The following is a 14,553-nucleotide window of genomic DNA, read 5'->3' as shown; positions in this document are numbered from 1 at the left end:
ACAAAGGCCTCTTCGTACACTTTTGTAAAACTGGTCACACAAAAGATAAAAAAGAAAAACACCACAGTAGCGGGTCGATCTCTCATTCTGTAGGTATTTGGCAAGTATACTTCAAATGTACAATTTCAAACGTAACTTATTTACAACGCAAACATATGACATTTTAGATGTGAAATTAAAAAGTTAAAGGAATACTTCCTCTGGTTCTGTTCTTGGCTTTCTCACCACATCCAGCATGTTAAAAGTCAGTATAAAACAACCAGTGAAACAAACAGCACTGCATTCATGCACAACACATTTGCACAGCAAACCCATCCCTGCAACAACACCTTAAATCAAAGCTACATTCAAATAAGAGACAAACTATACAGACTGATTGTTTAGCAAGTCCACCAGCTTAAGAAAGTGCAGTTATTGCATTAATATATATATATTTGGAAGACTAGCATAAGGTCAACAAAATCTGTTGTAGGGAACAAACCATCCCTCTTGAATAAAACAGTTATTCAATGCGTGTTCAGCAGCAAAGAATGATCAGGAGGAGTCCAAGATTAGGCAAGTACTGCTATAAAAAATAATTCATCAAGCTAATTGCCTATGTCTGAGAAAGAGTTAACACAGACCCTTTGGTGTATGATGGACTTACAAAACATGGAGAAGAGGACATGAGGAAAAACATCTCTCTCAACGCATTGTTCTTAAGCTTTAATGAAAAATAAAAACAGGGATAATGATTTTATCTCCTGTGTCGTCTTGGCGGGGGGGAACCACGGTGTTTGAAAGAGTATCTGGAAGATTGGCCGGTACTATTAGAGTCAGCATCATATGAATTAGCTCTGTGCGTTGGATGGCGTGGTGCTGGTAAGCTCCGCCTGTCCGGTCCCAGTTCTCTGATTGGCCACCGCTCTGAAAACCGTGGGTCTCTGGGCCTGTCACTCATCCGTGGGTCTCTAGGGCATTCCAAAGGTATTAGACGTGGCATTGGCTGCTGCGCCTGACCGCTGCTCATGTCATGGTGGGGGGGTGGCGCAGGGGCGGGGCTTATTTCCACAGGAGTATGCAAAACAGGTGAGGTCACAGTGCTTGATCTCCCAACAGGGGGATGAGAGAGGCTGCGAGCGGGTGGATCTCGTTTAACAATCTTCTTGACGTCGCTTTCAAAATTTCTTTGCATTGTTTTGATTATAGCGTCCCGTCTCCCAGCATCCTCAATCAACGCTCCCCAATCGCTTTGTTCCTGCAGACATGCGTTGATTTCATTAAAACATTAAAAGCACACAAAAGCACCTCTCTTCTGATGGATCAAGACAAGCGAGTGTATAAATATGTACGTTACCCTGAGTGTGCGTAGATGTCCCAGTATGAAGAGACTAAATCTGGCTCTAGTAATGGTTACATTCATCCTCTGACGATTTCCAACAAACCTTAAGAAAGAAAGAAATGCTCCTAAGTTTGAACCAGAAACATGAATATTTATGAATGATATAGACGGTATGCATTGACGTCACAGAACTCCCCCCTTAACCGGACAGTGGCAGAAGAGCTGCTGTATGACCAGATTTAATATGGGAAAGGCAAAAAGCAAACGATTATATCGAGTGCAACCTTTAGTGTAACCTGAAAGTGTTACAAAAGATCCAGTGATCCATAGATATTGACATGCAGCCATGATCGTGTTTCCTGACATTTATAGGAGCCTGATTTCAACGTCGGGGAAATGCATAAAAGCTAATTTGCCTGCGAGATGTGTATTATTTAGTGATCACATGTAAAAAAACACGTACTATGTACACCATATAGCACATCCTGTAAAGATGGCTCCTGTTCCATTAGTGTTCCGGGAGCACTAGGGGTAAAACGTGTTATTTTGGCAAGGTTGCCTGCTAATTCACACTCATGGGTCTATATATCACATAATAGTCGCTTCAACAAGCGGACATAGAAAATAACCCACGGGGGAAAAAACGCGGACTTGGCAACACAGAGCACTTGAGCTCTGTTGACATTTGACAACTAGCGTAATGCGTTGCTTCATTGCTCTGATTGGTTGTTGGTCTATCCCAGGGGTCTTCAACTAAAATTGATTTGTGTCCAGCAAATAAACCTTCCTCACTGGCCGAGGTCCAGACAATTATATACCTAAAAACATGAATTGATGTCTTTTTGCCATATTAAAGAAATTAGTGTAGATTAAAAAAAGTTTCTTTATTGAACAAAATATACTATGTTCTCATATAGATAAACATGGCTTTTCATATTGTTAAAGCAATAGGTAATCCTTTAATAAATGTATCTCATTTTGAGGTTGTTCTGTTTAAGTTGCGTTGGTACAAAATATCTAATTTAACCAGTAGCCATGTCTGACAAAAAATGATGAATGAAAAAAAATGCCTTCATCTCTAAATCTGTACTGAAAATACATCATTTTCAGCATTACTAGCAAGTACTTTTTCTGCTGAACTGAGATAAACAGTAACAACAACACAAACCCTCCTTGTTAAAAAACAAAACAGAAATCTCATAACATTTTATGTTCATTCACATATATAGTCTCTACCTAACTAAATTTAGGCTGTCTTCAGCACTGCTCTCTCTGTGCTTCAAATTGCACTGGTAAAAAATCATTAGCAATATTATCCAGAAACGCAAACAGGTAAAAATAGTGTCGGGTAAAAGTGCCACTGTTGGAAAAATGAAAAAAGTGCCAGAAACATTTGATCTCTTTAGTTCAACTGTTCCTTTAAATCCAGAAAAACGTAAATAACCTCAAATAACATTTCAAAAGAGTTGAACTTAAAGGTCGGAACGGTGTGCAAACTCAACCGTTAACATGGGAGCCGAAATAAAAACGGACACGCCACGAGCTGCACGATTTATTAAATTTATATTATATTTCCCTCAAATCGTCCATGTACATACATAATTATTTCACCCTGTGCTACAAGATACACCCATCGTGCAGTTCTTCTGTCAGAAGTCGATTCAAACTGAGCTTGCGCGTATGTGTGCGCCCGGTGTGAGATAGGCCTACCTGAGACGCACGCGGAGCTGAGCTGAGCTGAGCGTCTGGTGTGCGACCCCTTTAACTGTCAACGCAACCGTGGCAACATAGGAAAAAATGGTTCTACTGAGCTGCCTGATATAAATGTGATTATTTATTTATTTTTAAAATCCCATTTGGCATTTATTTCATTACGTCAAAAGGCTTCGCGGTCCGGATGGATGCATCTCGCGGTCCGGATCCGGACCGGAGTCCGCCAGTTGGTGACCCCTGGTCTATCCAATTGAGGTCTTTCCTGGTTCAGCTGAAACACGCCTCATAATCTCAGCCCAATGGAGCAGTTTCAGAGTCACATTCTGACTAGAATTGAGTATGACCACATCAGGCTATGAGAGACCACTAACAAAACCACAACATCAGAAGACCGAAGAAGACACCTGACATTCATAGAGAAGAACACTGAACAGAGTCAGGATAAGCCTTGAAAATGTAATTGTGTATCTAGCCCATGGAACTGCTATCTTAGCTGGCAGATTGATGCATTTCGCTTTTGCAAAAAAAACAATAACGTGAGAATGAGGACTGCCCTCAAACTCTGATACTATTGTCTCAGCCTGCTCATTGCAGTAGAGTAAGAGTTACAGCCCCATGTTTTGAGAGTATCTTTGCGTGTCTATCCACAATGTTCATCTTATTGGTACCTGCAGGCTAATTGCCATGTCATAATTGGGTGGAGGAAGTGATGACGTGCTTTTTAAAATACTGTGGATCAGAGTGAGACCCAGAGATCTTGTGTTTTGAGAGGGAGTTGTGTGACCTGTAAAATGTGCAGTTTGTTTGTGTGTGTAAAGAGTGTTAAGAATATTAGAGACTGAGTATTGCTTGTTTAAATTGAACACTGTGTATATGAGGAACTTTCGGTATTTGACCCGTTGCCTGTTTTCTGACACTGATTTGGACCGCCCTTTTCCGTTCGTTTGCCTGGTTGTAAATATAGTAAATACTGGCCTAGTTTGGAAAAGTAGGAAGTCCGATCCAATTTTTTTCTTTTTTTAAACGATTTTGATCTATGTTTTTTGTTAGAGAGTTAGGTTTATATATTGTATTTTTCCTTTTCTTTTCAGGTTAGGCTTTAGGGAAGGGGTTTAAAACCAAGGAACCAGTCAACTCCTGAATCTAAGGTCCCAAATTGAATCAATAAATTCACCTTTGTTATGGTCCTATTTAATCTTCTTTTTCATTACCATCATTATTATTATTCTTTATTAGTAATATTATGAATAGTCATTATATAATATATTATTATCAGTATGTTTATTGATTGTGGTTTGATTTTCTTCGGAGGGTGAGCTCCGCCCCTGTACACCTGTCGCTCGTTTGTTAATGATGTTTGGAGTTGGATATATGAGGAGAGAAAGAGAAGGAGACGGGAGAGGACCAGAGTGCGTGCTGTCGTGTGATTCTGGCTGCCTGACCGAACCCCGTCACTGGATGAAACATTGTTGGTAACAGCCTGTGTTCCTATGGGCTTTGTGTGCATCCTGACATCATGGTAGCTGACCAGCTGTGACGTTTGTCTTATGTTTTTCTCGCACTTATTTGTTATTGTTTTGTTTGTTTGTGTATGTTTGAGTTGATATCGTTTCTTTCTATGTAGTACTTGACACGTGAGCGCCATAGGGTCACTAATAAATGATTTTCAATGGCACTTTCTGTTTCGCGTGCCCTTTTATGTTGCGTACCCCCCTTACGAGCATTCTTCTTAGTGGGGTTCGTAACACCTTTATTCAAATATACAGGTTATTTTTTTCAGAGTTATGTTTCACCCTTTTCCCCTAGACAACAGTAAGAATCATTTTGGGGCATCATGAAAAAGATCATTTGTATAGCGATAGGTCCCCGGTCAAGGTTGCCAACCAGTTATAAAAGAGTGAGCCGTGGGAGTGTATACTGAACGGAAGGCTAACCCACCCCACCAGGTTGTTGTACCAGTTGCTGTGTAAGCCTAGGGGGTACGGTAGTGATCAGTGTAAACTCTGAGATAATATAATTGAGAAAAGACTCCTCCTGAATCAATAGAAGGTTACAGGAGTGGAGCAATATATGACCAGAGGAAGAGGCTTGTGACCAAGATAGAGTTGTGGTCGCAATAGAAACCACCCAAGTGAAGTAGCAGAAGTGTTGGTTTAAAAACCATCCAATTTATGTAGAATATAAGCTGGTAAATATGTAATTGACAGGTTGTCAACACAATAGAATATATAGGGTATGATTTTACCCCAAAATGATAACTACAAAGATCCATTTGCTTGTCTTTTCTGTAGTTTTCGGCAGTCTAAAAATATACCTCAGATTTAGTCAAATCTATTTGAATCTCCAAGCTCTTTAATGTTTTAGATGTTTTGTTTTTTTCACGCTGAAAACCAATGCTTTCTTTTTGCCACCAAGTGGGTGTAACCGTAGGCACAGTTACATGACAGTGACATCATGTGCATACCCTCTACACACACACACACACACTTACCCAATGGAACCCATTTCACTGCTGGCCCTCACACAAGACACAATAATGCAGTCCATTTCTCTTCCCTGAAAGCCATCAACAGTATCTACATCCACCCTAAAACACAGTTATGCATTCATTTTATTTTTTCAAGAGTAGATTTAAACATTTCTTTGTACAAATATTAAAAGACTAATCATTTCTTGGGGCACGCTGCAATAAAATGGAAAAACATACAATTTGATGAAAACCAACTTTTTTCCTTAAGAAAATCTGCACTCACTGAAGTCTGTTGATGCCTGAACCTCTGATGGCATCCAGTATCCGTTGTTTCTGGGCACTGTAGGGCGTTATGACGCCCACTCGCACCGACTGCTTCTCGCCTAGCAGCTTCAACAGCAGCAAGACCAAACTGACCTCTTTGGGGTTGATAAATGAACTGAACGATGGAGAAACAAAATAAAAGTTAAGTGTTCAGACACAAGAGGCAGTTAAGTCCCACCCACAACCCTCCGCTTCTTACTCTCTCTCCTTCATCTCTCTCCCATCAGTCACATCAAACACCTTGTAGGGCTTGAAGGGCCAGCTGAAGGAACAGCGTTTCTGAGCAGTCTCACTGTGGGACAAAAGTGCACAAATCAGAAGTCCACATTCCTACTTGATGACCTTGCACGCAAATGTTACTTTTTGCCAAACCTCGCAATGCAGATGAACTGAGAAAAATGACGGACCAAAAATGTTTAAATAAAATAGCAGACTGCGATTTACGACAGTAAAGAGTGCGAGTCTACAGGATTGGTTTCAATCTTTTGTGCAGCACACTTCACCTTTGATAAAGCATGTGAATAACTGAAGTGCTTTTTCACGCTGCTCTTGGTGAATGCACCTTTTATCTGTGATTTATGTAGCTTTCTTCTTTGTATTCTCAGTATGAATTGGCCTTCACAGCAAAGTGGGAGTCAAACACAAATAAGACTGCAACATCTATGTCACTGGAATGTTTCTTGAGGTCTGCAGGGTCCCGGTTCAGTCTGCAGTTAGCAGCTCATTGTGTCGAGCACTCACACTCACCACAAGCACGGTCCTCTCAATGACCTTAGGAGTTTTAATTCAGACTTGGTCATAGTCCACTGCTCCTGATCATACTGCCTGCACTGCCCCTTCCTACACATCATAAACACGGTGAGGAGTCTGATTCCAGAGCACTCATCTTTCTCTCTCCCTACAAACGCCTTGAGTGTAAACTTTCAGAACAAACAAAGAGTCGTGTGTGCTTACCAGTCATTCTGAAGAGCACTGTTGTAGATGTACTTGGAGGGGAATTCGCAGATCTCAGGGTGCATGCGGTACTGCATGCTGAGGAGGAGGATGGGAGACAGTTGTGGGTTTGATGGATGAAGATTTTTGCATAACCTTGCCATAAGAGACTGGTCGTAGCCAAACTCCTTTGCTTTCTGTTCAAACACACACGAAAAAGAAAACACCCATAACTTGCACAAAATGTAAAAACTGAAATAAAGTTTCTCTGCAGATTTCATTTACTGCCATTTATATGTAATGCCAAAATTTACAGTAAGACACGGCTTTAAAAAAAACAAAAAAAAGTATAGATTTGAAGGGATAGTTCACACAAAAATGAAGTTCTGTCATTAATTCCTCACCATCATGTCATTCCAAACCTGTAAGACCTTCGTTCATCTTCAGAGCACAAAGATATTTTTGATGAAATTTGAGAGCTTTCTGACCCCTCCATAGACAGCAATTTAATTCACACTTTCAAGACCCCGAAAGGCAGTACAGACATCGTTAAATCATCCATGTGACTCCAGTGGTTCGACCTTTAAGGGTTAGTTCACCCATAAATTTCTGTAATAAATGACTCACTCTAATGTCGTTCCACACCCGTAAGACTTCAGTTCATCTTCAGAACACAGTTTAAGATATTTTATATTTAGTCTAAGAGAGTATCTAAGTGTATGCACACTATACTGTCCATGTCCAGAAAGGGAATAAAAACATCGTAGTCCATATGTGACATCAGTTAGTTCATTAGAATCTCTTTAAGCATCAAAAATACATGTTTTTATTCCCTTTCTGGACATGGACAGTATAGTGTCCATACACTTAGATACGCTCTTGGACTAAATCTAAAATATCTTAAACTGTGTTCTGAAGATGAACGGAGGTCTAACGGGTGAGGAACGACATTAGGTGGAGTCATTAATGACGGAGATTTAATGTTTGTCTGAACTATCCCTTTAATTTTATGAAGCCACAAGAATACCTTTTTGTGTACAAAACCAAACAAAAATAACTTTATTCAACATTTCTTCTCGTCTGTGTCAGTATCGCATGTAATTGATGTAGTAAATACAGTGCAGAGCTTCAGAGTTCTGCGTCAGAACGGCAGCTCACCATTGGCTAGCTCCTGCGTCAGAATCACGCGCATGCTGGCGTTCTGACAGCGTAGGAGAATAACGAAAGTCTTATGGGTTTGGAATGACATGGGGGCAAGTAATTAAAATGACAATTTTAAATGTATATGCTTGTAATACAAATGCTCCATGGCTAATATGGTAGGGTACCTGGGAGACAACCGTTGGTGGAAGCTGATTGGGATCACCAACAAGGATTATGGCAGGACTTCGGTAAAGCATGGGAATCAGCGTCTCAGTTTCTTTAGCCTGACTAGCCTACAAATGTGCAAAAGACAAAACATGCTAGTATGTTTATAATGATATATTCAGTAAGTTAATGATAAAAACACAATATGACAAAAGCCAAATAAAAAAATACTAAAAACCTATTTGTTTGAACTGCTGTACTAGCAGTACGAGACTCATTTAATTGGAGGTCAACAGATGGCTTGAGTATTTATAATCTTACTACATTAGTATTTGACCAAACACCACAACAACATTCAATGTAATCAGAAACTATAGAGATTTTAGCACCTCATCGATGATGACACATTTAAATGGTTCATGTCCCAGTCGACGGAAAGCATTTTCGAGGACAATACTTCCACTGGTGCTGAGCGTGCAGCAGATCACATGAGCATTCTGCAGCACAAATGCTTGACTCTCTTGTCGCTTACTGCGACACTAAGAAAAAGAGATTCGTTTGAGAAGGGTTTGTTTGTAGTAATATTATGGTCTTGCATTATATTATAGAGTATTGTAAAACATATACGTTAAATAACACGATTGTTTACCTCTTTAATCTGCCGACTCAGTCCTTCCCTCTCATTCATAAGCTGCCTCTTCCTGTCCATCCACTTCTTGAACTGTCATCCAGTCCATGAGGTTACAGAAATGTAAGCGTATAAAAAATGTAGTTATTTTATTAAAGTAGTAGGGTGCATTCAGTATGCATGATCTATAATGATATGCTATCATTTCATTCAGAACACAGTCTATCTTAATAGAAACTCTATAATTGCATGTATGGAGGATGCATTACATCAGGAGAATCCTTTGGTGTCTTTGCACATCGCTGGGAGAGATCCTCAATATTCTGGTCCAGTTGCTCCTTCCGCCTTTGTATGTCAACATCTGTAGTTTGCTGGGCTCGCTCTAAACACACACGGAGCTTATTAATTCATAATTTCAGAGTTTATGCATATGCAGATGGTGTTAATGCATGAATTTGTCCCTCACGTGCTCTGGCTTTAGTCTGGTGGTCGAGGCTGAAAGGTTTTAGCGATTTCGAGATGGTTCTTTCATTTCCCAATCTTACTAAGTTTATGTCACCGCAGTTACCTGTACACAAAAGTGTTGTCATATACTATAATGTGACAGGATATGGCATGGATGCTTTCTTCAGCTGTCAATGTATGTTGTGCAAGCTTGGAAACCTTGAGGAGCGTTGATGTTTCTGCATTTTTCTTTAAAGATCACAATGACTTTCTTCATCAGACTGTCGATGGCAGCGTTAGAGGGTGCACAGAGAAGAACACGTGTCTGTCGAGCCTTGGAGTGAAGGTTCCCCACAGAAGCACTGTTATTAGCCTAATCAGATAACCATAAAACACACAAAACACACTCAGCAAAAATGTATCTTGGAAGTTGCAGTATGATTAAGGTGTGCTTGTGAGCATACACAGTATACAGGCATAAAGATAAATACCGAAGACAGTAGTTTGTACAACAGGCCACCAATTGTTTTACTCTTCCCGGTTCCTGGAGGACCATGAATAAGGAGAAATTTTGGGGTCCTCTGCGGTCTCTGTATCATGGCAAGACCACAGGATATTGCTTTTGCCTGGTCCCTGTTGTACTCCTGGATTTCAAAGAGAAAGAGAGGAAAAACCCATTATAAAAGGAATATGTTAGAACAAAATAAAACTATTAGATTTGACCTATTGGACTTGCACATGCATCAACCTAAAAGGTACTACAGCTCAAACATGGGCCATAATTCAACCCTAGGCTACTATTCTTGTCCATTGCATTCCAAATTCTCATACTTGTATACCATTTGTCTCCTTTATCTGACACCCAGTTCAGGTCATCTAACTCTCTGCTATAGAAGTGATGATTTGAATCAGGTATATTAAATAGGAGACATACAAAAGGTGCAATGCTGTAAGAACAGGGATCAAGATTAGGAAACACTGCTTCGTATAAACCCAAACTCACTGGTGCATCCAGGTCCGATGGGCTATGCGGAGTGTGTGTGAAATAAGACGCATGTGGAGCAAGAACAGGACGCAGCATTGGTCCATTTCGCAGCAAACATAGTGCACGGAACTCCCGGAATATGCTGATCAAAGATCCAATAACTTCACAGCGCACAGGTTGGGCATTCACCGAAGATACATTACCACGGGTCTGAATGGTCAAGTTTAGGGTTGACATGGAACCTGAGGAAAGACAGAACAATGAGACTGTGCAAATAAATGTGCTATATCATTAATACGGATTACGCACAAGTCACACACCTGGACCTCTGGAAACACCAGACCGGGACACACAACCGAAATGAGGGTGTGGTTCATGAAAATTAGGTTCATCGTGGGCATATGCCCCAGTGTTGTCTGGCAGCCAAAGCAACACAAGGTCATCTTCTTTTGGGTACAGTTGCTTCACATCACTTTCTTGAGAAATGCCCACTACAAACATAAGTACAACTTTATGAAAAGGATGATTCTTGAAAGTCTACCATGCTAACGGTAAATAATTGTACTTATATGTATTAGAATACACTTTGACAGAACATCAGATGATGATCTGCCCAAGATAGGACGTACCTGCGAATCTGGCGCTAGCGGTGCGATTACTGTATTCCATACCCTGGACCCTTAGGTTAAGCTTGACCCTTCCTTCTTTGAGCCACTCACTAGCCATCTATTGAAAAAGCAATTGATCATTAACACAGATACATAGTCTAAACCTTATGCTTGGAACAGAACACAAAGCAGCACGACAAGACCAAATTAGCAGTCTCAATTACATCTAAAGCTTTAGGCATTACAGAAATAAGACGAAGTCCCACCTCTTCAAATGCATTAATTAGCAGCAGGGGATACAAGGTGTTGAAGTACTCCAGGTAGCTAGGGAACATAACTGGCACCTCCTTCAGCGGCAGTTGGCATAGATCAGTTGGACTCCCAAATGTTTTGTAATTCTCAAGCATTCTGTATTCCCATTTAAGGATTGCTTGGATCAAGACTGAAAGATCAAACTTTGGGCTTTGATCCTGTGTGGGTGCTGGTCTGTTAACCGGAGCCTCAGGTCTTTGGTACACCTTGTAAGATGGTGGCTCTGAAGTAGAGCTTATTTTAGTACTAGTGACGGACTTGGGGGCATGGCTCAGAGGCAGAGGAGTTTGTTGTGAAGGAAACGGCTTTGAGAATTGGGGAGGAGGCATAGGCTGAAATGTTTTGGGGGGTGGCATAGCTGGTGGCAGTCGGGGAATCCTCACTTTAGCAACATTAGCAGCAGGAGGAGGCTTAGCTCCTTTTTCCATTTCAAGGACTAGTGAGGCACTGCGGGAGCTGGGCTTGTATATCTTTGTGGTAGAGGGTTTGACCTTTTTCACTGGTGGAATGCCAGGCTTTAAGAACAAATTATCAGCAACTTTTTCATCACTACACATGGTATTCGAAAGAGGGCCATGAGGAGTCTGAAAAGGTTTGGGTGTCAACTCTGGTTGCCCTGGGATATCAGACTCACTATCTGTATCAATGTCCATGTCAACAGGATCTCTCTGGGTAAGAAAGAGTTCATTTTCCTCATTTTCATCTTCATCCTCAAACTGCTCCATTTGCGAGCACAGTTCCATGTCGGTGGGTTCCATCTGAGTGAGGAACATCCATTCATCATCAACATCCTCTTTTGATGCCATGGTGGCTTTTTCTTCTTCCATGTTGACATCAGCAGCCTCACTGGCTTGAAAGTACTTAGACTCAATTAATGTCCTATTACTTCCAACCCCATCACCTCTAGAATCACTGGATTTGGATGCAGCCGTTTCATTATCCTGCTGCTGATCAGGATCTGGTTGAAAGCAGGGAACGGAATCACCATTGTTTGCCACTGTAGGTTTTGACAAGGGTACTTCACCTGGCTGATATGTCTTTGCTGATTTGGGTGCTAATGATGTGGTGGCCCCTGTTGCTGGCCTCTGAGGCTTCTCACGACTTTGCCTGAAAAACTGAAAATCTTGAGATCCCAGAAGTTTCTTGTTGCTTTTTCCCACACGTTTCTGAGGAGAGGTCTTCGTGGCTCGACACACTCGCCTCAGCTTCTGTTGTGGTTCCACATGCACTTTCTGGCCATGACACCTCAGTTTAGCCACACAATCCAGGGAACGCTGAGAAAGATCAAAGGCTTTTCTTTCCTTCTTTTTCAATCCCAAACGCTCTGCTGTTGATTCTGGCTCAACAACTTTACGCACCTTTTTCGGAGGAACAATGGCAGGGGTGCCACGTGAGGTAGAAGCAGAAAAATAGGGTGACGAAACAGAACTGGAGGATGGAGAGGAAGATTGAATACCAGATGAGGATGGAGTAGTTGACGAGGAAGGTTCTTCTACACCCTGAGATATAGAGCTGCGTTTCCAGGGATGGCGCCTGACTTTTTGAGCAAGGGCATCAATAATCAATGGCTTTTTAGGCGGTAAAATGTCTCTCTTCTCCGATAGATTTGTTTTGGTGCTTTTAACCGGCAGAGGTTTTGGTTTGACAAATTTATCCCAGCTCTCCGCAGAACTGGATGCTTTGGATGATCCACATGAATCCGCTGGCTCTTGTGGCTGCTGGGGTTGTCTGATCTTATCTTCTGCTTGCTGACAAGCCCTCTCAATGTCCTCATCTGGAATCATTGCAGCCTCTGAAGTCCATGAGGGAGATACTGCACAAGGAGCTTCTTCCACCTGTGGTTTGAGTGTTTGGTCTGATTTCTTTGTCACGGTTGATGTGTCAAAATCGGAATCATTCCAGGAAGATGCCACATATTGCTGGGTCTCAAACTCAAACACTTGTGATTCACTGAGATCATCATAATCACGCCCTGGACTCGTTGACAAAACCTCTGGAGATTTTTTGGCACATTCCTTGTCAACAGTCCTCACAATGTCAGTTGGCCTTTCATCAGAGTCATCATCAGAGATAACAATGGTACTGGAGTCTACATTTTCCTTTGAGTTGGACCTGGTATGCGTTTTTCCAACATCACTACAATCAACTTCAGAGTCACTAGATTCAAGTTTGCGGCTAGCAACTTTTATCAGTTGGGCTCGCCTGACATTGAGGGGTTCATCATCATCATCATCCTCCTCCTCCGGAGCTCTAGAACCATGTTCCTCCTTAGCTGATGCCAAATATGCAGGTTTTAAGGACTCACCAGGCATTCTTTTGGTAATGGCTTCAATCTTTGACAAATTCTGGTTATTTAATTTTGATCTAATTTCCTGCAGCATAACCAGATCTGGTTTAATATGTGCCAACTTATCGGCAGGTCTCAGCTCTGAAATTAACACAGGGGCAGGAGGTTCCTTTTTAGCCATTATGATGTCCTCAAGACCACTGCAGAAATCCTCATCCAAGAAGGAATTTCCATAATTACAAAGTGGCTCCTCTTTAATAAAAGAGGAGCCACTGGCTCTGCTCGGACCTGCCTCCTGGTCCTTATGTTGTTGATGCAGGGTTGGCATTGATTTTCTGGAAAGTACCGTGTTTGTAGGTACTTCCACTGATGGGGATGGGGATGGAGATGGAGATGGAACAACAGAGGATGCAGAAGCAGATCTTTCTTGCATCGACCGGACAACATTTTTTAAACACTTTTGAAGCTCTATAGATTCAGAATTGTTTAGATTCCATCGTTTGTTTGTAGCTCCACGCAGCTGCTTGTTAAGCAAATTCAAAAAATGGGTTGCGCGTGGGACAGAGCCCGTCTTTATACCCTCTTTCAGCAGAAGTCGAATCAGTGTCATGCAGCCTAGAATTATGGCACCAATGCCACCTCCAGTTGTAGGCAGTCTTCCTCCTACCATCCCAAGATTGTACGAAGTTGAACTGACACTGTAAATCCCACCCATGTCCAGTGGTCCATGTGGTTCATCCGATAGGACAATGCACATGACAATCACTTCCACCCACTTGGGGGCACAGCGAGAAAGTATTCCCATGCGTCCTTCTGTAGAGTGTAGCTCAACAATTTGAATGAGGATACGAGTGAAGAACTCGGTCACTTTATCGCACACCCTTGTCTGTCCGGTCAGAACGTGTCGATTAGCTAGTATCTTATCACAAAGATAGTGAATGACTTCACTAATATAGGAGGCATTGAGCTCTGGAAGTTCCATTATGGAACGGACAAATGGAATGAACCACAGAAAAGTGCTTCCATATACACGCATACTCTGGCCCATCTCCGAATCAAGCACTTTGACCAAGGACTGCATATCCTCATAGATCACATAGTTGCTGCAAATACCACTGTTAGATGAACCAGATGCCTAAATGAACGGAAAAAAAAAGAATAATATTAAGCTTTTTCCTAACAAACAATACAAAGAGTTCATTACATGATTATGTAAAGTA

General features: G+C 41.5%; 1 protein-coding gene across 4 annotated transcripts in view; it reads right to left on the bottom strand.

The window, feature by feature from the left end:
* Nucleotides 1-222: 222 nt before the first annotated feature.
* The window catches only part of setx (senataxin), a 28,781-nt gene continuing 14,450 nt past the window's right edge, over nt 223-14,553 (bottom strand). For 2 of the 4 annotated variants that reach the window (XM_067422941.1, XM_067422942.1), the window contains exons 9-26: nt 11,001-14,468; nt 10,756-10,852; nt 10,447-10,617; nt 10,145-10,368; nt 9,633-9,785; nt 9,361-9,514; nt 9,164-9,265; nt 8,967-9,079; nt 8,719-8,790; nt 8,459-8,608; nt 8,090-8,197; nt 6,783-6,958; nt 6,576-6,668; nt 6,028-6,120; nt 5,788-5,943; nt 5,526-5,621; nt 1,337-1,424; nt 223-1,237 (exon numbers count right to left, since the gene is read on the bottom strand). In XM_067422941.1, coding sequence (XP_067279042.1) covers nt 737-1,237; nt 1,337-1,424; nt 5,526-5,621; nt 5,788-5,943; nt 6,028-6,120; nt 6,576-6,668; nt 6,783-6,958; nt 8,090-8,197; nt 8,459-8,608; nt 8,719-8,790; nt 8,967-9,079; nt 9,164-9,265; nt 9,361-9,514; nt 9,633-9,785; nt 10,145-10,368; nt 10,447-10,617; nt 10,756-10,852; nt 11,001-14,468 — 6,015 coding nt within the window. In that variant the 3' untranslated portion in view covers nt 223-736. The remainder of the gene's footprint in view (nt 1,238-1,336; nt 1,425-5,525; nt 5,622-5,787; nt 5,944-6,027; nt 6,121-6,575; nt 6,669-6,782; nt 6,959-8,089; nt 8,198-8,458; nt 8,609-8,718; nt 8,791-8,966; nt 9,080-9,163; nt 9,266-9,360; nt 9,515-9,632; nt 9,786-10,144; nt 10,369-10,446; nt 10,618-10,755; nt 10,853-11,000; nt 14,469-14,553) is intronic. The other 2 variants (XM_067422944.1, XM_067422945.1) reach the window with 1 other exon arrangement.

The sequence above is a fragment of the Pseudorasbora parva genome, chromosome 18, assembly GCF_024679245.1.
Source record: "Pseudorasbora parva isolate DD20220531a chromosome 18, ASM2467924v1, whole genome shotgun sequence".
Classification (NCBI taxonomy): Eukaryota; Metazoa; Chordata; class Actinopteri; order Cypriniformes; family Gobionidae; genus Pseudorasbora; species Pseudorasbora parva.
This window is presented reverse-complemented; position numbering and strand designations above follow the sequence as displayed.